This window comes from Eublepharis macularius, chromosome 7, assembly GCF_028583425.1.
Source record: "Eublepharis macularius isolate TG4126 chromosome 7, MPM_Emac_v1.0, whole genome shotgun sequence".
Taxonomy (NCBI): domain Eukaryota; kingdom Metazoa; phylum Chordata; class Lepidosauria; order Squamata; family Eublepharidae; genus Eublepharis; species Eublepharis macularius.
The window spans coordinates 7,641,086-7,666,964 of record NC_072796.1 but is presented as its reverse complement, the minus strand read 5'-3'; the positions used below and the strand labels follow the sequence as shown (position 1 = coordinate 7,666,964).

Here is a 25,879-nt window from a genome sequence, read left to right as displayed (position 1 = left end):
CAGAGGGGTCTCACTGCCCCTCAGTCAGGCATGTACAATTCAGTGAGTAGTGGCAGCAACGAAGAGGGTGAGCCATGCCCACCAGGGACGGTGGGAGGCGGATAGCGGGGCTAGCAGGCCATTGACGGCGGCTCAGTTGCCCGGACTGAGAGCCAGCGCCCGTTCCGCCACACTGGGTACTGCAGATCAGCCATCAGAGAAGCCAAAGCTCAGTAGGAGCTGGGTCTGGCCAGGGGGGCTCACTACACTTCTGGGTAATAGTGTAAGGTCAAGGGGCTTCTACGCTCCTGGCTTTCCAGAGAGGCTGCAAAACAGACCTGGGCCGTTTCCAGATGGCTTACCTGAAGCCGCTCCATGCCGCAATGTTGTGGATACTGCCGGGGAAAACACGAAATATTTCGCGAGAAAACGCGCTCTGAAGAGCTTATGTGACAGAGGGAGCCTGGGCCAAGGGGAACTATCCTGCCGGTGAGGGCACAGGATGTTTTTAGAGTTTTTAAATATGTGCTTATATCTCTTGTGTTGATTTATCAAATTAGTTTTATCCTGTTGTTATCCATCTTGGGTTCTGAGATGTTCATGAGAAAAACAGGCATAAGAAACGTTTTAAATAAATAAACTAGGTTTTGAGTTTCTCAGGACTTCCTCAGACTCAGTGTTAAACAGAAGGAGGGAAAGTGGGGAGGAAGAATACTGTCAGTGTGGGGCATGGTAGAAGACTCACCAGCAGTCTGTTACCGTCATGATTTAGAGAGATCTTTTCAGACTAATCAGGTTAAAAAGATCTCAGGTTGCAGCAAAGCTTATTTCAACAAAGAAGGGGCCTTCTTTCCCTTTGAAAATCTAAATGCTGTAAGTTATTTAAGTGTCTCCAGCACTAACAGGAACTCATGGATCACTTGTGAGGCAGAGAGCAAAACTAAAGAGCATGGCCCGTTATATCAGCAAAGCCAGAAGTGAATGTTATGAGCCAAAGTCCCTCCACTCACACACATTACAGTACAAATGGCACTCAGAACAGTATATGAATGTCTATTCATAGATAAGTCTGAAAAAACAATAAAGGGATCATAAAGGGTCAAATAAGTCACTAGCAAAACAAGGATTAAATTACTGAAAATACTGTACTATACAGTATAATAATAGCAGAGCATGGGGAAATAGTCTGAAAAATGTCTGAGATAGAATGGCAATATAGGGTTCCTTTGATTGCTTTTTTTCCTATTGGGACAGCTAATTGGAGTTTATCATTTATGGTTGGGGGATTTTTTTTTTTTTTTGCTTTATAATTAAGCAACAGCTGTGTTGCTGTCTATTCGCTGGTCAGCAATACCAGCAGAAAGTGGATGGAAGAAAGTGGCATTATCATTACAAAAGCTCAATGAAGATGCGCTGCATTACATTCGACTGCAGGGAACAGTCAGTACAGGGAAAAAATTAAGGAGTAATTGTAGCCCCCTCAAATTCTTAGACTTTGGCTTGTCACATTCTTGGAACTGCTGGAAAAGGAACTAAGGACAATCCAATTCTGCTCATGTACTGTGAGATTTTGTCTGTAAGTCTACGTCCTGGGAAGAAATGTCTCAACAAATTAATTTGGTCATTGCCACTAAACCAGTATAGTACATCTTCTATACACCTGCCGGTAGGGGACCAGTGCAAAGGAAAAGGATGAGCAGGCAGAGTTGCATGGCTTGTGAAATAAATGGTCTTACCCAGCTAAGCCTTCACCTGTCAGAAGTTCCCAGACAGAGGAAATTTTGTTCCTTGAAAACCCTGAAAGAGTTGACTTCAGTTGACTAAAATGTCTAGAAAATGTCAAGCCACATCTTTTCTCTAAATCTTGAAATTTAAAAGGTTTTAAAGATGAAAAGATTATGGAGTGACTACAGATTTGGCTGTTTTTCTCGCCATACAATAGTAGCAACGTGTGCTGCTCTAGTTTGCGTGCCATGGTGGCCGCCTAGTTTCTCGTAATGTTTGGCAAGGTCCTGTTGCCAGTCCCCATTTCAAATCGCTTCTGACATTGGAGTATGAGAGGATTTTACACCAGGAGAAAAGAGAACATATGTGCAAGGACAATTGCTTCTTATGCATGTGTGTGGGAAAGATGTGCTACATCGCAGGACCATTCTCACAGCAGAGATGAACAGTACCCGTTATGCCCTTTTTGGCCAGCAGTGGCTATGCTTCTCCACATCCTCCCGCCACTCTGACAGTGCAATTCAAAGCAAGGCTACTGCAATCCTAAACAAAGTTACTGGAGGAACTCTGTTTAAGATTGCGCTGTGAGTGACTCAACTGCTGCAATTCTGTCATTGAGACCATATGAAGCCTCAATGATATGTCACGGACGCTGCTGAAATGGCACAGGTCAGGTGACCAGCTCCAGAGAAGACCTCAAGGGAGGCAGCTTTAAGGTGGTGCTAAACTAAAAACAACCTGTGCGAAATCTTTCTCAGAGATAATGGAGCTTGCACAACTGGATCCAATATTATTTCAGCAATTGCAACAAAGAGCATTGTGGGACTTCGTTGATTTCTTCCGCGCTCTCTCTCCGTAATGCGTCTTTTACCAATTTTTCCCTTTCCCCTAAATTTGTCTTTAAAGATGCACCTGTATTTAATTAATCTTTAATTAATTGGAATTAATCTTCCAATTAAGCACTGATTGAGTATTCCCTTCCTTGTAGTTTCTATTTTCTGATGGGGCAATGGAAAAAACCTTCCTATAGCCATTAACTAGGGTTCCTATCTTCCATGATTCCAGACGACTAAGCAGAAGGCGCTGCATGCCGCCATGTTCCGGATCGCGACGGGGAAAATGCATATCGCGTTTTCTCGCGCAAGTTTGGCGCGATGTCAAACATGATATTTCGCGTTTTCCCCGTCGCGATCCGGAACATGGCAGCATGCAGCACCTTCTGCTTAGTCGTCTGGAATCGGCCCTGGGCCTGGAGTTCTCCCAGAATTGTGTCTCATCTCCCGACTACAGAGATCCATTCCCCTGGAGAAAACAGCAGCTTCCAAGGGCAAACTCTGTGGTATACCATAATTTCTGGGTAAATCCCTCCCCAAATTCTTCCCTCCACATGCACTGCCCCCTAAATCTCCAGGAATTTTCCATACTAGAGATGACAACCCTACCTTTAACACTTGTGTTGCTGAAGGAAAAATTCCAACAGGAGCCGTTTTATCTGCAGGGGTGAAAAAAAGCTGCCCCACCAAACCCCCCTCTTTTGACAAAGGACTAGCGGCAGGATCCAGTTGCTCAGTTACAACAGAGGAAAGCATGGCCGAGACTGGAGGGCTCCTAGAACTGGGAAAGTAACTGGGCAAGTAACTGGGCAAGTAAGGAACATTCTCCGGGCAACCTGGAAAAGGTCAACTGGGGCATGAGGGGAAAACCAGGAGCAGCTGGAGTTGCCAACTTTGGACTGGGGAAATTCCTGGAGATTGGGGGGGAGGGTGCTGCCTGGGGAGGGTGAGGTTTGGGGAAAGGGAGTTCGGGGTGGGTGTGATGCCACACAGCCCACCCTCCGAAGCTGCCGCTGCCTCCCAGGGAAACAGCACTCTGGTGGTTCGACTCCCACCACTGCCAACAAAATGGTCCCAGACTGTGGCTTACCGGGATGGGGAGGGGCGCTAGTCAGCTGCGCTCCGGCCTTGTTGCCTGGGGCTGGGTGGCCAAGAACGGCGGGGGGGGGGGGACACACCAACTTTTCCCTGCCCCCACCCCTTTCCCTCCTCCTGCCCCTGAGCCCCCTGCTCCCGCTCCTTTTCTCTGCAACCGCGCAGCCCCGTCCGTGCCCCGGCAAGCTTTCGGCCGGTCCTGCTCGACGGCGACTGCGGGCCTTCGGCTTTCGGTTCGGGCTCCGGCTGGCCCCGGGAGAGCGGCGGCGAAAGTGCCCGGGGTCTGCCGGGGACGAAAAGGCGGCTGCCTCTCGCCCCCGGGCCGCTCTTTCTGCCCTCGGGAGCTCCTCGTCGCCCGCCCCCCCCCCGGGCCGGAGCGGCTCCCTGCGAGGGCCCACCTGGCAGGCGAGGGCAGCCCGCCCCGTCCCGGCCACGGAGCCCGTCAGGCTCCCCGGAGGGGCTGCCCGAGGCGCCGCCGCTCGTCTGCCTCGGAGCCCGCAGGCGGCGCCCCGCACTCGGGCCCCGGCGAGGAGGGGGGACCCGCCTCGGCTCCTCCGCAGCGCCCTCCGCGGCGCCGCCGCTCCGCTCCCCGCGGCGCAGCAAAGGGCGGCCCGAAGCAGCCGCTCTGCCCGGGCAGCGGGGAAGGGGCCGCCCTCCGGGACCCCAAAGCCGCTTGGCCGGGCCGAAGCCCCCCCCCCCGGGGCGCCCGGGAGCGAAGCAGGGGCAGCCCTGAGCCTGCGAAAGCGGGAGGGGGGCGGAAAACAAATGTAATAAATTAAATTAAATTAAAATCGGGGCGCGCTCGGGCGGGAGCCCTGCGAGGACCGGCAGGGAGGCTCGGCCCAGACCAGCGCGGGCGACGCGCGTCTGTGGCGCCTGCTCCGCACCGCAAGCCTCCCCTCCCCTCCCGGGAGAAGGGAGCTCAGCCCCGGCCCCCGCTTGCCCCGGCCCCGGCCTCTTTTGCGCCGCGACGGCAGACCAGCGGGGCTGCCCCTCTCGGGCGCTCTGCCTTTCCCGGCACGGGGTGCCGGGGGAGGGTCTCTTCCCCCGGCCCCTGGGAGCCCTTGCCCAGTGGGGGGGGGGGACAACCCGCTCGGCCCCTTCTCAGAATCGCTTCGCCCGCCCGGCGGGCCAAAGGCCAGCCTCGGCGCGGAAAGAGCTGCCGGTCCCCCGGGCGAACCTCGGGGCAGCCCATCAAAACCGGGCGAATTCATTCCGACCCACCTCTGTTCCCACCGTCGACCCAAGCAATGCCCTGCCCGGCCGCCACAGCAACCGTTAAGACCCTGCCCGTGGAGTAGAACTTACAAAGGAGAAGGTGGATTTGCATTTGAAAATATTTATTTTGAATAGTAAATAGTTATACAGTTAAAACAGTTCTATGAAGCATCCTATAAATAGCTAACAGTTAAGAAAATAATGTGTGTAGAAAAGAGATTGCATCTAAAAGTAAGCTGAGCTGTCTCAGAGCTCTCAAAGCGAGAATAAAGGAGTTGGAGTTGTATGTTTCTTCTAGGTATAAAAGTTAAAACCCTTTTGGACGGATCCCTTTAAAAAAGATTCCAAAATGCACAGTGAAATGGCGGGGAGAAAGGCAGAGGGGCGAGAGGCCGAGCACATCCGAACAATGAACACCATAATTATCAATAATAAATAACCAATAAATAACAATTACGCATAAATCAACATATACACATAAAGCGTCAACCTGTGGTTCTATATTGAAAAGGAATGTGAACAAAAACGTGGGCATGGCGTGGGGTTAAGGCAGCTTCTACAACACGTTTCCTTTCGGGAGAGCAACACTCGAGTCAAGGCATTTGTGGCTAGGCTAACCAAAGTGATACCTTCATAAGCAGTTTGATTTCGTTCACATACAAAATGAAATTACAAAAAAGGTAAAGCCAGATCAAGGCGGCTCACAAGCCATCGTAAAGCTAATGGACGGGGCCAAGCCCGAGAAACGCCGAGGCATCCGTCGCCCCTCCGCAGGGCCGACTCCGGGGCAGGGCGAAGGCACGGCGGCGGCGCTCCCTCTAGCAGGCGGGCCGGACGGGCACCTGGAGCAGGATGACCTGCCGGTTCTCCGACGGGTGGCACTTGTTGATGTGCCGGGTGAGGCCCGGCGAGCTGTAGAAGGTGGCCGGACAGTACTTGCAGGGGAAGGCCTGGGCGGCGTGCAGCAGGCGCAGGTGGCGCTCCTGGCCGCTCTTGCTGGGGAAGGGCTCGCCGCACACCGGGCACGGGTGGCCCTCCGGGGCCAGGCTCAGCGCCGCCGCCGCCGCGGGGCCCTCTTCGGCCGGGGCGGGCGCCGGGGGCGGCGGCTGGTGGACGGGCAGGTGCTTGCGCAGGGCGCTCTGGCGGCGGAAGCGCTTGGCGCAGCGCGGGCAGGCCAGCTCCTCGGGCGCCTCTCCGCTGCCGGGGCTCGGCGTGTCCCGCTCGCTGCCGCTGCCGCCGCCGCCGCCCGCGCCCTTGGCCGGCTCCTCCTTGGGCTTGGCGGGCGCGCTGGGCGGGCGCGGCTTGTGCCAGCGGCGGTGCGAGGCCAGGTTGGCCGGGCAGCTGAAGAGCTTGTCGCACTCGGGGCAGCGGTACTCGACGCGCACGATGCGCGAGCACTTGTGCTGCGCCAGGCCCAGCGGGTCCGGGTAGCGCTCCTTGCACAGCTGGCAGATGAACTCGCCCAGCCGCGCCGCGCCGCCCGCCCGCGGCCCCCCGCCCGGCCCGCCCGCCGGCGGGGCCTGCTGCTGCGGGGCCTGCTGCGGCGGCGGCGGCGGGGGCGAGGCGGGCTCGGGCGGGCCCTCCTTGATGCGCAGCCCCAGCACCGGCGACGTGGTCACCTCGTCCTCGAAGTGCAGCCGGCGCGCCGCCTTGGCCTTCCTGCCCTGCGGCCGCTTGGCGGCGGGGCTGCGCGCCGGCGCCGGGCCGCTAGCGAGGGCGGCGGCCCAGAGCTTCAGCTCGCCGCCGGGCCCCAGCAGCAGCGCGTCGGGCGCCGGGAAGGACTCGGCCGAGACGGGCGAGCCCAGGTGCAGGCTGCGCTCCTCGCTGACCGCCCGCGCCGGGCTGTGCAGGGCCGCCGGGGAGGCGGCAGCGGCCGAGGGGCCCTCGGGGGTGCCGAAGGGCGGCAGGGCCGGCACGGAGAGCGGCGCCGCCTCGGGGGGCTCGCAGCAGGCCGCGGCCGGCCCGGGGGGCTGCGGCGGCGGCTCCGGCTCCCCTCCCGCCGCCGGGCAGCAGCAGCGCGTCCGGTAGGAGATGGGCGTGGGGCGGCGGCTCCTCTTCACCAGGAAGCCGCGGGGCATCCTTGAGCGGCTCCGGGCGGTGCCGAGGCGCCCGCCTGCCTCCTCAGCCTCGTCGCTGCGGCGCCACCATCCGGGCCGTGTCCCTCGCCGGCTCCGAGCGGCGTCCCGGCCGCGGCTTCTCCTCCAGCCCGCTGGCTCGCTGGCTCGGCGCGCTGGCTGCAGCTCCCGGGGCGCCCCCGCCGCCGCCTCCTCCTCAGCCGCCGCGCTTTCCGGCCCCCCCGGCCGCCCAGCCCGGCCGCCCGCTTTTGAAGGGGGGAGGCCAGCATTGTTCGCGCCTCCTGCGCCGCCCGGAGCCAATCAGCGCTTCCCGCGGCCGCTCCCCGGGCTCTGAGGCGGGCCGCTTAGGTAGCGCCGCGGCGGAGGCACCTGAGGGCTCGCCGCCTCCCGCCCCGCCCCTTCCCCGCGGCCCCCGCTCGGGCCTCCCCGCCCCAGGCACACGCCCGGCGCCGCCCCTCTGGCAGGCGGCTGCTCGGCTCGGGCCAGGCGCACGTGCCTCGCCTTTGTGTCGCTCCTCCCGGGGGGCGCCGGACCGGCCAAATGGAAGCGGCCCTCAGCATGACAATGAGGGCGCCCGGGGCGAGCGGGGAGGGCCGCCGAGGAACTAGTGCGGGGCGCCGGGCGGGGGGCGGGCGGAGGCAACAAAGGCGCGGGAGAGGCCGGGCCGGCGGCCGCTGTGGGAGCGCCGAACGCCTGTCTGAGGCGAGCAGAGGCCTAACAGGGCGCGCGGACGCGCCGCCGGCTGCTCTCTGGGCGGCCCGGCCTGCTGGAAAGCGGCTCCGAGCTGCTGGTCGCTCGCCTCCTTGGCCCGCCAGCCCCCGTAAGGCGTCACACATTCCCGCCTGCAGAGCCGGGTTTGCCCCCCCCCCCGTCCCGCCAGCGGGAAGCAGCTTGTCGCTCGCCCCCTCCCCCCCTTGGGGCTCGAGCGGCGCCTCCGCCCGCCTCGTCTTTCCTCCCTGGGCCCGAAGGCGAGGCCAAGCGAGGCCAGCCCTCAGTGGGCGCATCTTTCCCGCGCGCCCGAGCCGCAGCCTGACTTCGGGCGCCCAGCGCGAAGCGTGCGGAGGGGCGGGAAGGAAGGGGCTGCCCGGAAGGCCCTCTGCCGCCCTGACCCGAAACGGCGCCCCCTGAGGAGGGGCTCCGGCACTGGGGCGGCCGGGCCGAGCAGCGCCTCCGCGCCTGGGGACCCGCGTCAGGTGCCGGCGCCTGGGTTTCATGCGTGTCAGGCGGGGCCCTGGGGGCTTCCTCTGGCGTCGAGGGACAGGCCTGGGCAGCTGCGAAAGGCCTGGCCGGACCGTCCCTGCCGGGGTGCCAACTAAACCGGGGGCACTTTCCACTGCACAGGGCTCGGGCAAGGCCCCGGCTGCTTCCAGGCTCTGCCGGCGTCGGCGGGTGGCGGGCTCGGCCCTTCTGGCCCCGGTTTGGGGGGCGCCGGCCATGCCCCCCTCCGGCGGCTGTGGGAGGGGCGGAGGGGCTCCTGCGTTTTAATCCCGCCCGCGCCCTCCGCCTGCCGTTTGACATCTGAGGCCACAGCCAGGCCCTAGTCACGGAGCCAGAAAGAAAGGCCCGCCCGCCCGCGCTCGGCGGCCTTTGTCAAGGAAATTAACCTCCGGCGAGGGAAAGTGACCCGCGGCCGACGGGGAGGGGCAGGAGGCGCGTGCTGCGCGGAGGCCGGCCCCGAGGCCTCCCCACCAGGCAGCAGCTGCCTTCGGGCACCCGCGGGCGGACCCGCCGCTCCGGACCCGCAGGAAGGGGTCCCTCCCAAGCCCGCCCGGCTTCTCTTGCCAGGGGAGGCGGGGCGGGGCAGGGCCCAGCGAGCTGCCTCCGCGGCCTGGCGGGCCGAGCGCTGTTTCTCTCCCTGGTGCTGAAGTTCGCGAGGAGGCCGAGCCGTGGGGGCGGCGGGGAGGGACGCCGCTGAGCGCCCTGCCCGGCCCGCGAGCGGCATTCCCGCAGCCCTCGGGACGCGGGAGGCTTCGGCCCTCTCGCCCACCTCCTCCGGAGGGGGAGCTCTTCTGCGGCTCCCCCCGGGGTGTGGCCAGGCGAAGGGAGCGGGAGGCAGCCGCTGCCCGGGAGACCTGGCCGTCGCTGCTCTCCGGGTCCTGGTGGACGAGGAAGGCTCGGGGAAGCGGGTCGGAGTCCCGCGGCGCCGCAGAGACCAGCCGGCGTTTCGGGCTTGGCTTTCCAGGGTCAGAGGCGACAGCCTGGCCATCCCAGCCATTCTGACTCGTGCTCCTGCTCGCGGAAGCTTAGCCTGAAACTCTCGCGGGTCTCCGAGGGGCCGCTGGACTCCAATCTTGGTGCTGTTCTGCAGACCAACACGGCTCCCCACCTGAAACTATCCTCAAAAAACCGGTGTAAACGTGCACTGAAACTCGGGTGTGGTGGTGAAGAGCGGCAGGACTCGAATCTGGAGAGTCGGGTTTCATTCCCCACTCCTCCGCTTGGCCAGCTGGGTGACCGTGGGTCAGTCACAGCTCTCTCAGAGCTCTCTCAGTGAGGATGACAACAACAGCAACAGCAACAACACACTTTGTAAACAGCTCTGAGTGGGCATTCAGGCGTCCTGAAGGGCGGTATAGAAACCCAGCGTTGTTGCTGCTGTTGTTAACAGGCTCCCTTGCCAGTCGCTCCAGCTCGCCTGATTCCCCTCCCAAATCTCGGCCAGCTTCCCTCCTTCCTAAATAGCGCTCCTCATCTGGGTTTAACAGACGCCGCCGCCGTCCCTGGCCCTTGAATCCGGGAGTTTCTGCCCGCCGCTCCGGGGCAGTTTTCATTGCGCAGCCCGCAAGCCGGAGGGCCGCCCGCTCTCAGCTCCGCGGCGCCGGCAGCCGCTCTCCTGCGGCCCACCCGCGCCACAAAGGAAGCTCTCCCCCGGCCTCCGCGGACGCCCCGGCGCCCCGAATGAAGCGAAGGGGCTCTGCGGGAGGGCGCCGAGGCCCCGGCCTGGCTTCGCAGGGCCCGCGTTTCCCCTCCCCGCGGCCGGGCCCGGGCGGGGGCCGGAGGGCGCGTTCAGGCGCATCCGCCCCAGAGGCATTGGAAGGGGAAGCTCCGAGTCGTCGCAGCTCATTCCCGCAACAAGAGGCCGAGGGGGCGGGGAGGAGAAGCCGCCGAGGAAGCCCCACGAGGAGGGCCCTCTCGCCAGCAGGTGCGCGGGGCGGCGGGGCCATCCAAGGAGCGGGGCCGGCTTGCGAGCCGCAGGCGGGACGGGAGAGACTCTTGAGCTGCGGCCTGCCTCGAGAGAGAGGGCGAGCCGGGCCAGCAAAGGACGCCCCCCCCCCGCCCGGTTAACTCCAGTCCAGAGTTCCACGGCCCAAAACGCAGCATCCGACCCCTGATCGCAAGGCTCCCCGATGCGGAATTCACACGTACACACCGACACGTGCCTTTGAAAGCGCCTCTCCGCTTCCCACCACCGCCTATTTGGCGCGGACTTTTCTGCAAGCCCACAGACTTGACGGCGCGCACGAAGTCCCCCTCACCCGGGTTGAAGCCGCCGTCGCCGCACGTGGTTCGCTCCCCACTCGAAACGCGGCGGGGCATTTGGCCCGACGTTGGCGCCGCAAAAGGGGCCGCTCCGGCCTCAGCGTGAGCGGCTGGGAGACCAGCCGGGGCCTGGCCGGGCGTCCGAGAAACACGGGCAAAGATCTGCCCGGGCCACGCGGGGCTCTTCGCCGGCTGGCCGGCCCTTCTGGGCGAGTGCAGCTCAAATCCCTCCGTACACGCGGGGGCTCCATTGCGGCTCTTGTTCTGCCCCGCGTCGTCCCTTCTGTGCCCCGTCACCTCCCACCCGCCCCAACTCTGGCCTGGGGGGCTTGAGGGGCTGCCCGAGCCCCCCCCTCCTGCAGCAGTCCGGGCCCCCGAGGCTCCCGCCTGCATCCCCGCCTGCGTCGCCTGGGCCTCTGCGGGTCTCGCGGGCAAATGCTGCCGGCCAGGCGCTCGCCTGCGGTCCGAGGGATCCCCCCGCCACACCCGGCGTTTCTGGGGCCCCCTCTTTGCCCTTGCAAGTGATTGCCTCTGCAGGGCTTGAAGGGGCTGGCCTTGCAGGCCCAAACACGCCGGGCAGCTGAGGCAGGCGCTGCGATGGGCCCAGGTTCCTCGACCAGGCGGAGCCCTCCTCTTTCCTCCATGAAGTTCGCAAGAGGAACAACCCCGAGTAAGAGCCGCAGAAAAGAAAGGAAAAGGCAACTGGCCACGAAAATGAAAGGCAGCGGCTGTCCCCGGGATCTTCCTTGAGCCTCGGAAAGGCGAGGAGGGCCTTCGCGTGGGTTGCCGCGGCTGCAAGAACGTGGCGCATAATTCCCAGCCGTTTCACACGTAAGGCTTAAACACGTGTAGCGCCCCCCTCCCCAATAAATGCGCGACACAGCTGCGATGGCCGGCAGCTCACTGGCGGTAGGAATGCCTCGCCTCTGCTTTCTGCTCCACGTGTACAACCCGTAGCCCGGAAGACAGTCGCTCACGTGTGAACACGGCACTGACTTCCTTCCCTGCGCCTGATCCCTGAGCGACCACGCGCCTTGCGGGCGGGAATCCCAAGAATGAAAGAAAAAGCTCCGAGTCTCCCTCGCGAAAAGGGGCTCGCGGGGGCTTCGACTGGGAAGAATCCTTCGAGGTCCCCCGCCCCGCCCCCCGGTTGCAATTTAAGCGACAACGCGGCCCTGGCTCGGAAGTATTCTCGGTTTGAAAACGGCGGTTTCCCTCATTCTCTCCAACATTCAGAGCCTTCCTTTGGTTTTCGTTCTCGAAACTTAAAAACCAAGTTGTGCTTCAGTTGTTCTGTGAGCTGATTGTGAATGGCTGGAACGGGGGGGGCGGGGGGAGGTCAGTTCTCGCTTGCACACGAGGAGCGAAGGCCAGACTCGGCCTTTCCCCGGCGCCTTCCTGTAAATCGCTTTTCCGACCGCTGGTTGAGCGGGTCTCTGACTTGCCTCCTCTACACGGGGTGACCCGCAAGGGGAAATGCTTGAGCTGACCGGGCGAAGAGAATTGCCCGCGTGCGATTTTGCACGGGCTCCGCGTTTCGTCGGAATGGAGCTGCCGCTAACCCGTGCAAAGCAGCAGGATTGGGCGCTCAGGCGCGGCTGCGCAAACTCGTTTCCCCTCGACCAAGGAGGCTGGAATGCGCGGCTGGGGACAGCTGCGGCGAGGCGATCCTGGCCGCGCAGGCCAAAGGGTTACGCGTCCCCCGGAAACCTTCCGCCGGCGCCAGCGCGCTTTAGGGCGCAGTCCCCTGGGCAGGCGCACGCGTCTCGCGGAAGCGGCGCCCGGCCCGACCCGGGCCAAGCCGGGTTTCCGCCGCCTGCGAGGCGCGCCTGCCGAGCCGCCTGCCTGGACGGGGCCCGCTTGTTGCGTGCCCGGCGGCGGCGAGGGCCGGCTCGCTGGCGGGCTTGGCCTGGGCGGGGGGCCTTTGTGTCCGCAGGAATTAGCGGCTGTTGTGCCTGCCCGAGGGGCACGCGCGAGGCACGCGCGGCCTCCGCCCCCCCCCCCGCGCTTTGTTCGGCCGATTAGCATAAAGCTGCCATGGATCTCCCGTTTAAAGAATTACGCACAAAAGAATGGAGGGCCATGAAAGAGCGCCCGCGAGGGCAAACAAAGAGCGCCGGGCCCAGCGCGAGACGCCGCTGCTCGCGGCCCTTCGCCCCCCGCGCGGGCAGACCGGGAGGGGCGCCTCCCCCCCCCCAGCGCAGCCCCTTGAATGGAGGTGGGGGCGGCTCTCCTTCGGCTTCCCGCCGCCATCTCAGCCCCAAGGGAGACGCTCCGGGGCGCCGAGCGGGGTAGGCCGACAGGGAGGCGTTTGCTGCGCCACCGTCACTGCAAGGCCGCGGGCCCAGAAGAACTGCCCGGCGGGCCGGGCTCCGCAGCTCCCTGTTGCCGGCCCAAAGGCGCAGGCATCCCTTCCCACGCCCCGGAACCCCCAGGCCGGCAGGGCCTGGGACCGGGGCAAGGGGCTTGGGGCGGGCCGAAGCCTCCCAGCGGCGCCCGCTCCATCGGGCCCTGCCGGCGGCCCCGAGACGAGAGCCCACCCAGGCCTGGCCGGCCCTGAAAGGCCTTTTGTGGGGCGGGCTGGTGGCGGCGCGCGCGTGTCCGGGCCGCAAAGGGCGCGCGTGGCCCACTTCCCCGGCCCGCGCGCGCTGCATGGGGAGGCCATTAGCATACAGCTGCCAGCGCCGCCGCCGCCTCTCCCCGGGCCAAGCCGCTTCCCCGCACCCTTCTCAGCGCGGCTCTCTAGCAGAACAACAATCGACAGCGCCTCACACATGACTGAGCCCCCTCGCAGCCCCCCGCCCCAGCCCCTTTCTGACACCCGCACGTCGGAATATTGAGCGGCTGGTTTTACATCCCCTCCAGATCCTTCCTTATTAGCTGCAAAGATAAAACAAAAACCCCAAAGGCGCGAGGGGCCTAAAGTGCCCGCAGCTATTCAGCGGCCCCGCTCAAAACAAGACAAAAGCCCGCCCCCAAGGAGCGCCGTCGCCAGGCCAGCCCCCCCTCCCTTTCCCGGGGGCAAGAGCATTTTCGTTTCCGCTTTGCAAAGGCAGCTGCCTGGTGGGGAAGAGTTGCAGCCGGCCAAGCTAGAGATGGTGGTACGTGGGCTGCTGCAGGCTGGCACGAGCGCCCTTGCGCTTCATCCCCTGCTGGCAGCAGGGAGAGAGAGAGCAGAGCCCCGCCAGCTGACCAGGCGGCCAGGAAAAGTGGCTGGCCTTGGAAGCCAGCCCCAATTTGATCCGGTGTTGAATTGGGCACCTCTGAGCCAGGGCCGGACAGGCCCTCTGGCTGGCTGAAAAAGCTCCTGGCCTGCAGGCTGGGCAGAGCTGCCCCAGCGGTGCCACCGGTACCAGCTCACCCCAGGGCATTTTCAGCAGCTCAGTCTGTTCCTGGTGTAAGCCCAGCTTTCAGCTGGTTAATTCTCCAGCAGGGCGGCTTGGGCAGGCAAAACAGCCTTGGAAAAGGCCCTGCCCTGGCCACCAGAAGGAGAGGCAGCTTGCTTGCTGTTGGGATTTTACAAGTGTCATTCTCTTCTGTCATGAAAGGGTTAATCTGTTTGTGTTTAGCCAAGCATAATTAGTTAAGTTCAGGCCAGTTAGGTGTCGAGTAACTGTTCCTGCCAGGGCAAAGGGGAGTTGCATGCCTAATGAACAAATCTAGGATTGATTATTGGCTGACCAGGTTTATTGGGGGCAATTAACATTCTTTCCTTTGTCCAGGACGTCATTGCTCTCTAGCCAGTTGTACCGTTATCTCCAGCATGTTAAGATGTAGAAGCTAAGTTAGCTCTTCTTTATTTTATCACCAATGTAACCTTTATTATTTTATCCTTTATGTAGTAAACATTATTTTAGAAGCTGAACAAGTCTCTGTGATTCTTTATCTGCTGTGCAATGCTCTACTCTGCTAAAACATTATCATTATCATAACCCAATACTTGCCCACCTGGTGAGCCAGGTCCTGACACCTCCCCCTTGCCCTAAGAGGTTCAGGCAGGCAAGCCAGGCGCTGGCCTCCCACCAGGCTGGCCAAGGTGGATGGGGAGGTCATTAGCCCACTGGGGGAAAAGTCCTGGTGGCCATCACGGCAGTCTGCCCCAGCTCCTTCCTTGCATTGGGCAAAAGGGGCCTGTATTTCCTCAAAGAAGTCTGTTCCTGGGCAGTAGCGTCTGGCTGGGGTCAGCGAGGTTAGGAACAGCCCAGAAATCTCACAAAGCTGGGAAAAGGCAAAGCTTCCCCGCATCATCTGTTTTGAGATCTGATCCAAAAGAAGTTCCCAGAAGTTCTTCTGCTCAAATCTCACCATTTTTTCTTTCTGGGGGCTCTAAATTACAAAAACTGGTTATACTTAGCAGCATGTCATGTGGAATTTATCTCCAAGTGCCCAAGAGACATTAAGCCCAAGTGAATCTTCAAGGAGAGGGAAGACCTTTCTGGATGTCCTCACGCTGTATGGAGCTTGGACAGGCAGCTCCATCCTAAAGAAAGCCAGTGTGGTGTAGTGGTTGAAGTGCCAGACTGTGATCTGGGAGGCCCAAGTCCCAGGTGACTTTGGGCCGAACACCCTGACTTCCAGGGTTTTTGTAAGGATAAAATGGAGGCATGGAGAAGGACGGAAGCTGCTTTGTGTCCTTGCTGGGGAGGAAGGGGAAGCATAAATGAAGCCCTTAAATGAATAAAGCTGTGTCATAACCGCTGCTGGTGCAATTCTTTTTCTTTATTCATTTATTAATAATCTGATAAGTAAATAAATTAGTCACCATTATGAGGCATTTACCATCTAAAATTTGAAGGGTGGGGAGAGACCAAAAAAGAGAAAAGGAAGAAAGAGGCAAAGGGGCAACGAGGAAGCCATGCCAACGAGGTTGCCCGAACTTCGTTTCAGTGGGGGAGAAGCCAAAGGGCTAAACTGCCCAGGATGTTGGAATGCTTTGATGGAAAAAGTAAGCTGGGATCAGGGCCACAAAAGGGGGGCTTAACTCTTATTTATTGGAAAATGTATCATGTTGCCTTGCAAACCTCCATACAGCCCCATGTACAGGGAGCGCTTACAAGTTTGAGCGGAGAGAGCGCCTGATACTAGAGACACGTTCGCATGAGACTACCTTCCGTTAAGTTCACTGGGACTGACATCCTGGTATGTGCATTCAGGACCTTTTGGGAAGGCAAGACGCTGGAGTCACATGTTCATTGTCATGTCTTCTGTGCAGACCCACCTGGGAACTGCACATGTGCAGGCCATGAGGGCCTGCACAGAAGAACGCTCAATGCACCACAGCTACAGGCAGGTGCAACCCTGTTTTTCTCCTGCCTTTGAACCAGGGCTGGTTCTCCAGTCAAGCCACCCCAAGGGACTGCTCGGACAGCCAAACGAAGCGGGTGCCATCAATGTGGTGCTGGTCAGCTCCCTCCCAGCCATTAGTGGCACCAGAAGTGACAGGTAGCCCTTCTGGATCCACACCACCCCAGCTGAGTCCAAGCCAAACCGCTGCTGCCACTTGTTGCATGACACTGTCAATTAAGGATCAGCAGTCCTTCCCTAGGAAGCTGGCAGGACTTCCACACAGGTCTGACACCCCCCCCCCCCGTTGCTTTTTATAGTATTTTTGAAAGTGATCCCCTGGCCCCTCCCTTGGTAACATTCTGAGTTCTTTTTTTAAAGTTGTTGACTTATGGCACCATTCTTAGGCTTGCCAACCTCCAGCTGGGGCTTGGAGATCTCTCCAAATTACAACTGATCTCCAGATTACAGAGACAATAATAAATATAATAATAACGTCTGATTTATATACTGCCCTTCAGGACAACGTAACTCCCACTTAGAGCGGTTTACAAACTGTGTTACTATTATCCCCACAACAACCTCCACCCTGTGAGGTGGGTGGGGCTGAGAGAGCTCTGAGAGAGCTGTGACTGACCCAAGGTCACCCAGCTGGCTTCAAGCAGAGGAGTGGGGAATCAAACCCGGCTCTCCAGATTAGAGTTCCCCGCTCTTAACCACTACACCAAACTGGCTCTGTTTTGTTCCCCTGGAGAAAAAGGCTGCTTTGGAGGAAGGATTCTATGGCATTACACCCCACCAAAGTCCCTCCTCTCCCCAAACTTTGCCCTCCCCAGGCTGCACCCCTAAATCTCCAGGAATTTCTCAACCTGGAGTTGACAACCCTCACCATCCTGCTCCAGACCAGTCCTGCTGGAGTAGATGGAAGCCCCCCAGGTTTCGTTTATCCAACACTTCACTTTGCTTTTCCACCTGGGATAATTTTTTCTTCCTTATTGGCTGAAACAGAAGCCAAGAGGCCTGGGCAGGCCCTACTGTAATTGGTCAGCTGGTTGCTGAGATGCCTCTAGCAAGGGAGTTAACCCCGCAGCTGCTGGGTCACTAGCCAGCACATTAGAGAATTGACCTCCCCCAGTACAATGTACCTTCTGTCTGGGAAGACAGAGAGATACAAAGTTCGCATTTGGAATGAACAATTTAAAAAGCTAAAATGCAATATGCAAATCTCCCCAGCCATCTGTCAGGTTCTGCTCGGGAGGGAGTCCCTGGCGCAGCAGCACAGCCGGGATGGCCACGGGGTTTAAAAGCAGCAGGGCTCAGAAGCTGAGTCACCGCTTTGCCATCAAGGGCCTCTGTGAAGCCTCCACTGGCCCACTGGAATGGAGGCCAACGGCGCTCAGTGAGATCCATCGGGCTGCACACTGTCGATTTGACAAAGATAGCTTTAATGGTCCTTTTTGAGGGTGCTTTACAATCTGTAGGAATTTGCCTGTCTATCGCTTAACAGCACAGCTTGGTTCTTTGTTGTTTTGAACTGCATCTTGCTGAATGGCAAACGCAGAGCTCTGCTCCACCTGCTGGGCTGTGGAAATAAGGCAGATTTCATCTTTCCCTGGACTGCTTTGAAAATTACCTCCCCAAAGGACTAATAATAATAATAAAGAACAATATGTAGTCAAACTCTACTGTAGTTTCAAGAAATGAAACGAGAGCCCTATTCGTCCAGCCCTACCTAAACAATCCCAGGCCAGGCAAACATCGGCAGGTGGTAATTGTTATAGTTCAGGTAATTGAGAATGCTTTTCTCTAGCAAATTTTTGTAGACCGTTTGCTTGTAGAATCGCTTGAGGTATGTCTTTGGCCTCTCCAGTAGAGCCAGCTCACCATCCACCACCTGCCGGACGAGTTCTTGCATCGAAGGGTGGTTTTCCTCCTGTAAGCAACACACGGGGTTAGAGAACTCAGAATGCCTGACGCACCCGGAGCGGCGAGGGCCACTGTCCTGTCCTCTGCCCCGTAATACACAAGAGGAGAGCTTGGGTTTCAGGGCAGCCTCCAGAGGGAAACGTTCAGCACGCAGGAAGTCACAATTGCACACAGATGGGCAAACGCGATACCAGAAAGGGGATTCAAATCTAAGGCAAAAGTCAAACTGAGATTTATTGTTTTGTGCCTTTAGCCAGAGGAGGTTAAAGCCTCCCTTCCCCCTTCTCTGATTCCCCGAAGGTCCCAAGAGCGAACACAGAGAGGCAGCTGTGTGCTGTGTTCCCTGAAAGGCCGGCCGGCTGATCCTCCAGCCTCTCCACTGGGGCATGCCCTGCTCATTTCCGCGGACTGGGTGCTGGCAGAGCCCCTCCCCTGTCAGAGGCCGAGGAGTTCTGGTGCCAGCGGAAGGGGGACAGTTATCAGGCACCGTTTGATTCATGGCCCAGTGAGAAAGGGTGTTTTCGTTCTACGGCTGTGGGAAACCCCCCTCTCCCCTTTCTCAGTAGCCCCCTTTTGCTGATGTTGCTTCGTAAAGCTCCATGTAGACCCCGTATTGATATATACAAAAAAGAAATCAGATGTGCACTTGTGATCTCTTCCACACTAACAGAATCCACACAGGCCTCGGATTACTGCCTAAGAAGCTTACGCATCGTATCAGTATTAAAACAGACTTGTGGCATTTTCTTCAAAGGCATCCTTTGGTCACATTTAAAAGAACTGTAGCTTCGAAGGCAATTTTATGTACATGTATCTAATTCATGCTGGCAGCTTATTGTACAGGACGTCCCATTTAGCAATAAAATGGACCACTTTATAGGACAGGTGGATCCAAACAGAGTTTGCTTCTATGGCAGCTGGCCTGCTCTGCCCCATTTGCCATTAAAATCTCCCCAAATCCCCTAGACTGCCCTAAAAACTGGGGCACAAAATCAGGTCCAGAGAGCTGGGGCTGGCTTACCCAAGGCCACTACACTACTGAGCTCATGACAGGGAATTGAAGCAGCAGACTGCTGATTTGCAGCCCAAACACTTAACCACTATGATACAGCAACTCTTGCGTGAATATATTATTAAACATTATTAAACAGATAGAACATTGGCTTACCGCATAGAAATCCATCTTATATAAGCATACATAGAATCAAAGAATCATAGAGTTGGAAGGGGCCTTTTAGGCCATCTAGTCCAACCCCCTGCCCAGTGCAGGAACAGCCTAAAGCATCCCTGACAAATATTCATCCAGCTGCTCCTTGAAGACTGCCAATGAGGGGGAACCAACCACATCCCGAGGCAGCTGATTCCACTGCACAAATCAGGAAGCTTTTCCTGATGTCCAGCTGGTATCTTCCCTCCTGTAGTTTAAACTCATTGTTTCAAGCCCTATCCTCTGTTGCCAACAAGAACATCTCTCTTCTCTCCCCTGACAGCCGAAAGAGAGCAATCATGTCTCCTCTCAATGTCATGTGCTTGTCATCGCCTGTCATACCCAGCCACACCCTGCTTTCATGACTGTACGCATGCTGTACGTTACGGTTAACTGCTGAGGTTATTCTGTGCTTGAACTGCAGATGTTATTTTATTTGTCTTTTGAACCTGCGATGTGAAGCTATGTGAAGGGAGGTGTTCATTCCCACTGTTCTCTGTGTGTTCTCTGTGCCCTCTTTCTTCCGCTGGGAAGGGGCGCCCAAATGGCGTTGGAAAGCTCCTACATCATCCCTGCTATTTTCTCACTTAGCTGACTGGCGGGGTGGGGGGTAGTAATTGCCCATGCTTTGAAAGCCTATGTGTGTTTGATGCCTGCATGTAACCATCATTCCGGGAAAAGATGGAGTGAGATCCTGATACTGGCAGCTTTTCAATAAAGTGCTTTTACTGCTACAGTGGAGTCCTTTGGAGAGTTGTTTGGCAGATCCTTATACTCAACCACCTCTTCTAGAAACTGAACATTCCCAGGTCCCGCAGTCTCTCCTCATAGGGCTTCATCTCCAGTCCCTGGATCATCCTGGTTGCACTCCTTTGCACCCATTCCAATTTGTCCATAACCTTTTTGAAGTGAAGCTTCCAGAACTGCACACAACACACCAGATGGGGCCCGACAATGTGGTATATCGTGGGACAATGACCTTCTGAGATTTGAATGTTATGCCTTTGTTGATACACCCCAAGATTGTGTTCGCCATTTTTGCTGCTGCATCACGCTGACTGCTCATATTTAGTTTCCCATCTCTTCATATCTCAAGATCTTGTGCATACACAGTGCTACCAAGAAGTCTATCCCTCATCAAGTATGCAGACTTTGCATTTTTGTTACCCTGCTGGAGAGCCTGGCACTTCTCCAGGTTAAATTGCATCTTATTCAAATCTGCCCACTTTCCCAATGTGTTCAGATCTTGTTGAATTCTATCCCTATCTTCAAGAGTGTCCGCTACTCTTCTCAGTTTGGTGAAATCTGCAAATTTAATGAGTAATTCCCTTCACATTCTCATCCAGATCATTTATAAAAATATTAAAAAGCACTGGGCCTAGAACTGAGCCCCGTGGCACTCCACGGGACGCTCCCCTCCAATCAGACATGATGCCCTTGACAACTACTCTTTGGGTACGTTTATTCAGCCAGTTCCCGATGCATCTAACCATCCTAGAATCCAATCTACAGTCCACCAATTTTTGTCATTCCTATTCTACCTAAGTTGACTTTAAGAAGAAAAGTTAAGTTTCAAAGTTTCTTACCAGACCTTTAACAAAAAAAGAAAAAAGCAGATTTCACTTAATTCCAAATCTGAGAGATCCAAAAGGTCAACTTATACAGGAGCCATTACATTACAAAGCTTAGGCTGGGATATATTTTGCTTAGTCTTTAAGGTGTCACAAAACTTCTGCTTTAATTTGCTGTTTCAGAGTAATATGGCTGGAATTATATTAATTAAAAACTTCTGGGGTTGAACTACAGAAGCTTGAACATCTTTATGTGCTCTCAAGTTCTCAGGTTTCCAGACTAAATATAAAATAAAAAGCTATATAAGGCAGCTGATTAAATATCAACTGTTACAGAGGATGTTCGCGCCTGCCTCCTGCTCCACCTAAGTCAGCTGGTTTTCTGGAGAAGGGGAATCAAACAGATTGTAGACTCTAGTCTATAGTTTGGTCAAGCTTTCGGAAAAGGATGCAGAGCGTTGCAGTCAAGCCAATCCTTTGCATACAAAGCAACCCCAATTTAATCTCCAGCCCCTCCATATAAAATGTTCTCAGGCGGCCACACTGAGAAAGGCCTCCTCTGCCACTGAGCCGAGAGAGCCACTGCCTATCAGAAGGCGATACTGGGTTAGATGTCTGCAAACTTCTGAATCCCAGCGCTGGAGGCAACATCAGGGGAAAGCATCGGCCTCAGAGGCATTTTGTTGGCCCCTGTAGGGCCACTGGTTGGCTGCTGTGTGAACTGGACGAGACAGACCACAGGTCTGATGCAGCGGGGCTCCTCTTATGTTCTTATGGACCAATGGTCTGATCCAGTCCGGAGCACCTTTGTGTGTCTGTAGATTGTCACCTTGCCCTGACCTGGATAGCCCAGGTGAGCCTGATCTCATCAGATCTCAGAAGCTAAGCAGGGTCAGCCTTGGTTAGGAATTGGATGGGAGACCTCCGAGGAAGACCAGGGTTGCAGAGGTGGGCAATGGCAAACCACCTCTGTGAGTCTCTTGCCATGAAAACCCCGCCAGGGGTCACCATAAGTCATATATGACTTGAGGGCACTCTCTACCACCACATGGTTACCTTAGAAACTGTGTGCCACTTACATTAGGAAGAAGGTGAACTGCTTAAAGAACTGCAGTTTGTGTGTGCGAACTGCTTAAAGAACAGCATAACAGGGTCTTGCTAAACAGGGAAGTCGGTGCTTGTGAGAAGGATGGGAAGTTCCTTTGACTGGGGCCGAGAAACGCGTCTTTCCCTTGCCGGCTGGACTCCAGGGGTGGGGTAGTTTCCCGCATGCCAAGAGCAGTTTGCTCAAGTCCTCTCAGTGTCACTTCTTTTGGCTGATAATTTGTCTTGTGGAGAAAACAAAGAACTATCTGTCTGTTGCACTTTGAATACTTTCCTTTTTTTAGAACAATGTTTCTGTAAAAGCGATACTCCAGTATAACGGTGACTCTTCTTAAATGAGAGGATGTAGGTATAGACCTGACCAACTGTTGGGCAGTTATGTTGGCGCAAAAGGATGGAAGGCTTTTTACATGGGTATCAATGTGACATCTGTACAGCGTAATTTTAAGGTCGTTGAAAGGATTTAAAAGTTATTCTGGTACAGACTAAACTAGCCGCACTGTAGAGTGATGAAGAGCTTCTTGTCTTGCATTATTGTAGCAGCTGAAGGACGGCACCCTTTGCTTGTGGGAAAGCGCCTGCTACTGAGTTGGGCCCTTGTATACTCATTCTGCCTCTGTAGGGGTTGGCGAGACAGAGAGAACCCTAAACTGCCTGTGGTAAGCCAACCGAGAAAGTCAGTTGAAACACACAAACTGCACGCAGGAACCACAAGGTGTGTGCCTCTCCATGCCTGAGTCCAACAAGCTGGCCAAGGAGGAGGGTTTCTTCTCAGTGGGCTCCCTGACATACTTGCATGTTAGTTTTTCCTGTCCCTGGAATCACAAACATGAGGTAAAAGCTAAAGAAGAGAAAAGAATAATGGAGAGAGCCATGCAGTCACCGTTCGTATACCTGCAATGTTTCTGACTCTTGTGTCCTCATAAGCTGGTTTGGGGGGCGGGGGGGGGGGGGCGGGGAAAGCTGCATTGAACAAGCATCAAGTGCTGGGCCAGCACATGATGGACATGTACCTCTTAGCTTTCAAGCCCTCTGGGTATGACCCGTGTCACTCGTGTGTTAGGTACGGCTTCTGCCTATGGCACAGTTGTGGAGGGGTGCTGCAGATCTACGGAGTTAAAATGGCATTAATGCGGCAGCACACAACGGCCTAGAAAGGCCGTATTGTTCAAGAACAGTATTGTCTGATCCATTAAAAGAAAGGAAAAAGAAAAAGCAGTGACCAGAGGATCAGGGTGCTGTGCAACAAAGCTAGCTAGGGATCGTATGCAAACACCGCACAAACATTCAAAACGGTTGAAAACAGTATCGTCAGGTCTATGTGCAAAAAGAAAGTGACTGGATACAGAAAATTATGCATAATTAAGACAGCTGTGGATAATCACATGCATTCTGTGGGAAATAATGAAATTGGTCTGTATTATCTGACATAAGAGTTATGTCTGTACTTTTCAATGGGGGCATGTTGCACGATTAATACAATGGTGGGTTATAATAAACATGTAAGAATGATTCAGATTTGCTCAGTACTGCTTGGACAGAGATTTGTACTTTTGAAGCGAGGTCATTATGTACAACTAAGGCTCCAAACAGATGTGGTGAAGGTTACGGGGTCCAGTTTGGTGTCCAAACTGGTGGAGACTGACCAAGAGAGAGATCTTGGAGTTGTGGTAGATAACTCACTGAAAATGTCGACACCGTGTGCAAAGGCAATAAAAAAGGCTAACACTATGCTGGGGATTATTAGGAAGGGAATTGAAAACAAATCAGCTAGTATCATAATGCGCTTGTATAAATCAATGGTACGGCCTCATTTGGAATACTGTGTACAATTCTGGTAACCACACCTCAAAAAAGAGATTATAGCACTGGAAAAAAGTGCAGAAAAGGGCAACTAGAATGATTAAAGGGATGGAACGCTTCCCCTATGAAGAAAGGTTAAAGCGCTTGAGGCTCTTTAGCTTGGATAAACAATGACTGAGGGATGACATGACAGAGGTTTACAAGATTATGCATGGGATAGAGAAGGTAGAGAAAAGCATTTTTCTCCCTTTCTCACAATACAAGAACTCGTGGGCACTCAATGAAATTGCTGAGCAGTCGGGTTAGAATGGATAAAAGGAAGTACTTCTTCACCCAAAGAGTAATTAACACATGGAATTCATTGCCACAGGAGGTGGCGGCAGCTTCAAGCATAGACAGCTTCAAGAGGGGATTGGATAAACACATGGAGCAGAGGTCCATCAGTGGCTATTAGCCACAAGGTATCGATGGAACTCTCTGTCTAGGGCAGTGATGCTCTGAATTCTTGGTGTCTGGGGGGCAATCAGTGGAAGGGCTTCTAGTGTCCCTTCCCCACTGGCAGAACTCCTAGTGACACCTGGTCTTTTGGCCACTGTGTGACACAGAGTGTTGGACTGGATGGGCCATTGGCCTGATCCAACATGCCTTCTCTTATGTTCTCGTGTTCTTATCTCTGCCCATCTTTAAAAAGCTGAACTGTACGCTCACAGGAATTCAGAATGGGACCACCTGGAGGAGAATAAAGAGGTTACCCTTCAGCCCCCACATAGATTAGCTAACCAACCCGCTGCTGCTGTTATTAGCACTTTCGCAGGGCAAAGACAGGCCCTTTCAGCCCTTGCCTTCTTTCAAAATGCTAACAGCATGGCTGGAGGAAAGGGCACGGCTTCATCCACGTGGAAGTTAAAACCCTTTCCCGCTTCCTGTGCAGCCCCGGTCTGAATTGGGGTCATGCGCGTAGGCAATTAAAGCCAACGGAGCTCCATTATCTGCATCGTGACTGATCTGACCATAAGCTGGTGGTGGAGAATTACTATGTCGTAATAAGTATTGTGCATCTGCGTTACGGAAGCCGCTTGCCAGCTTTTGCAGGGTGCCAGTGAAAATAAATGGACAGGTTTCGCATAGCCCTACTGTTCAAAAACTGTGAAATGGTTGCATCAGTAAGCTTTATAATTATAACTATTTTATAATCAGGTCCCCTACTGGTGAGCAGTTATTAAATACACTAGAATCTAATAAAGTAAGGTGTCCACAGAGCCAGATGCTAGAAATGAACAGGACTTCTAAATACAATTGTAGAGTATTCTTTCCAAAGTCCATAGCCGATGTCCTGGATCACGTTAAATTTTCACAAATAAAATACAGGAATAGGACATTTAAAGTGGAAGCTGAAAGCAAACTCCTCAAGCCACCCACGACAATAAATTCACATGGCATCCACATGATAAAATGCAGATGGTGGTCATTTCCTTTACCTGGATGGATACTAGGATCTCGCGCAGTTCTTTCCTCAGATCGATAAAGCGATCGTGATAGATGACCAAGGCCCAAGGCTCCTTCAAGTAGCTGATTAAAAAGAAGAAATTTAGTTACCCAGAGAGCTTCTCATTAACCACTAATAAAGTATTTACCTGCTTTTTTGCTCTTATAAATTACGGCTCGGGACCCATCAGGATAGTTTGTTCATAAAATGCGTCCCATAACAGCATGGTCAATCAATTCTTTTAATGGATGTTCCTGATGTACAGCCAGCTCCAGTAATTACATTTAAAGTGGCTTAATTCAGGGCTGTGGCAAGAGCCAGTGAAGAATCCTGATTTTATCAGAATTTAAAAGCCTGAAGACCTGTGAGGAACTGTGTCTCCATTATCTATCCTCATTTGTGAAAAGCAGATGGCAGGATTAACTGAACTCCTGCATAAACAAATTACATTTGTGTAGACAATGACACAAGTGTTGTTCATCATTAAGGTTTCTGGATTAATAAAGGGCAGAAAAACAGGCCACAACAATGTTGCAGTATGTTCCTTGCACTGAATGGGCTGAATCTGCTGTACAAGGAAGTCTTTGATGTTTATGTTCCTCTGCAAGAAAGAATATGATACATAGAAACTTATTTTTCTGTGCAAATCATGATTTGTGTAAGACACTCAAAATCTCAATGAGATAACTGGGATTAATTTTTTTCTTTAAAAAGTATATATCCCTAGAAATGTATAAAGATTTATTTTTAGAAGGAATTTAAGATATAACTAGGTAACATAATACCCTGACCTGGATAGCCCAGGTGAGCCTGATCTTGTCAGATGTCAGAAGTTAAGCAGGGCCAGCCTTGGTTAGTAATTGGATGGGAGACCTCCAACAAAGACCAGGGTTGCAGAGGCAGGCAATGGCAAACCACCTCTGTTAGTCTCTTGCCATGAAAACCCCACCAGGAGTTACCATAAGTCAGCTATGACTTGAGGGCACTCTCCACCACCAATAAATGGTATTGCCTTGACCTGAATAGCCCAGGTAAGCCTGATCTCATTAGATCTTGGAAATTAAGCAGGGTCAGCCTTGGTTAGTAATTGGATG

At 55.4% G+C, this 25,879-nt stretch overlaps 3 protein-coding genes across 3 annotated transcripts in view; 1 reads left to right on the top strand and 2 right to left on the bottom strand.

Annotated features, from left to right (window-relative positions):
• Positions 1–3,291: 3,291 nt before the first annotated feature.
• LOC129333321 (collagen alpha-1(I) chain-like) lies at positions 3,292–4,365 on the top strand. Its single transcript, XM_054984874.1, has 2 exons — positions 3,292–3,326; positions 3,798–4,365. The coding sequence occupies exons 1-2, from the start codon at positions 3,292–3,294 to the stop codon at positions 4,363–4,365; spliced, it is 603 nt and encodes a 200-aa protein (XP_054840849.1).
• A 1,298-nt stretch (positions 4,366–5,663) lies between these two features.
• Positions 5,664–6,928, bottom strand: INSM1 (INSM transcriptional repressor 1). Its single transcript, XM_054985790.1, has one exon. It carries the CDS (start codon positions 6,926–6,928, stop codon positions 5,669–5,671), a length of 1,260 nt encoding a protein of 419 aa, XP_054841765.1. The 3' UTR covers positions 5,664–5,668.
• Positions 6,929–17,147: 10,219 nt separating this feature from the next.
• Positions 17,148–25,879, bottom strand: part of CFAP61 (cilia and flagella associated protein 61) — a 198,205-nt gene continuing 189,473 nt past the window's right edge. Inside the window, exons 26-27 of the mRNA XM_054984388.1 lie at positions 24,778–24,868; positions 17,148–17,621 (exon numbers count right to left, since the gene is read on the bottom strand). Coding sequence (XP_054840363.1) covers positions 17,421–17,621; positions 24,778–24,868 — 292 coding nt within the window. The 3' untranslated portion in view covers positions 17,148–17,420. The remainder of the gene's footprint in view (positions 17,622–24,777; positions 24,869–25,879) is intronic.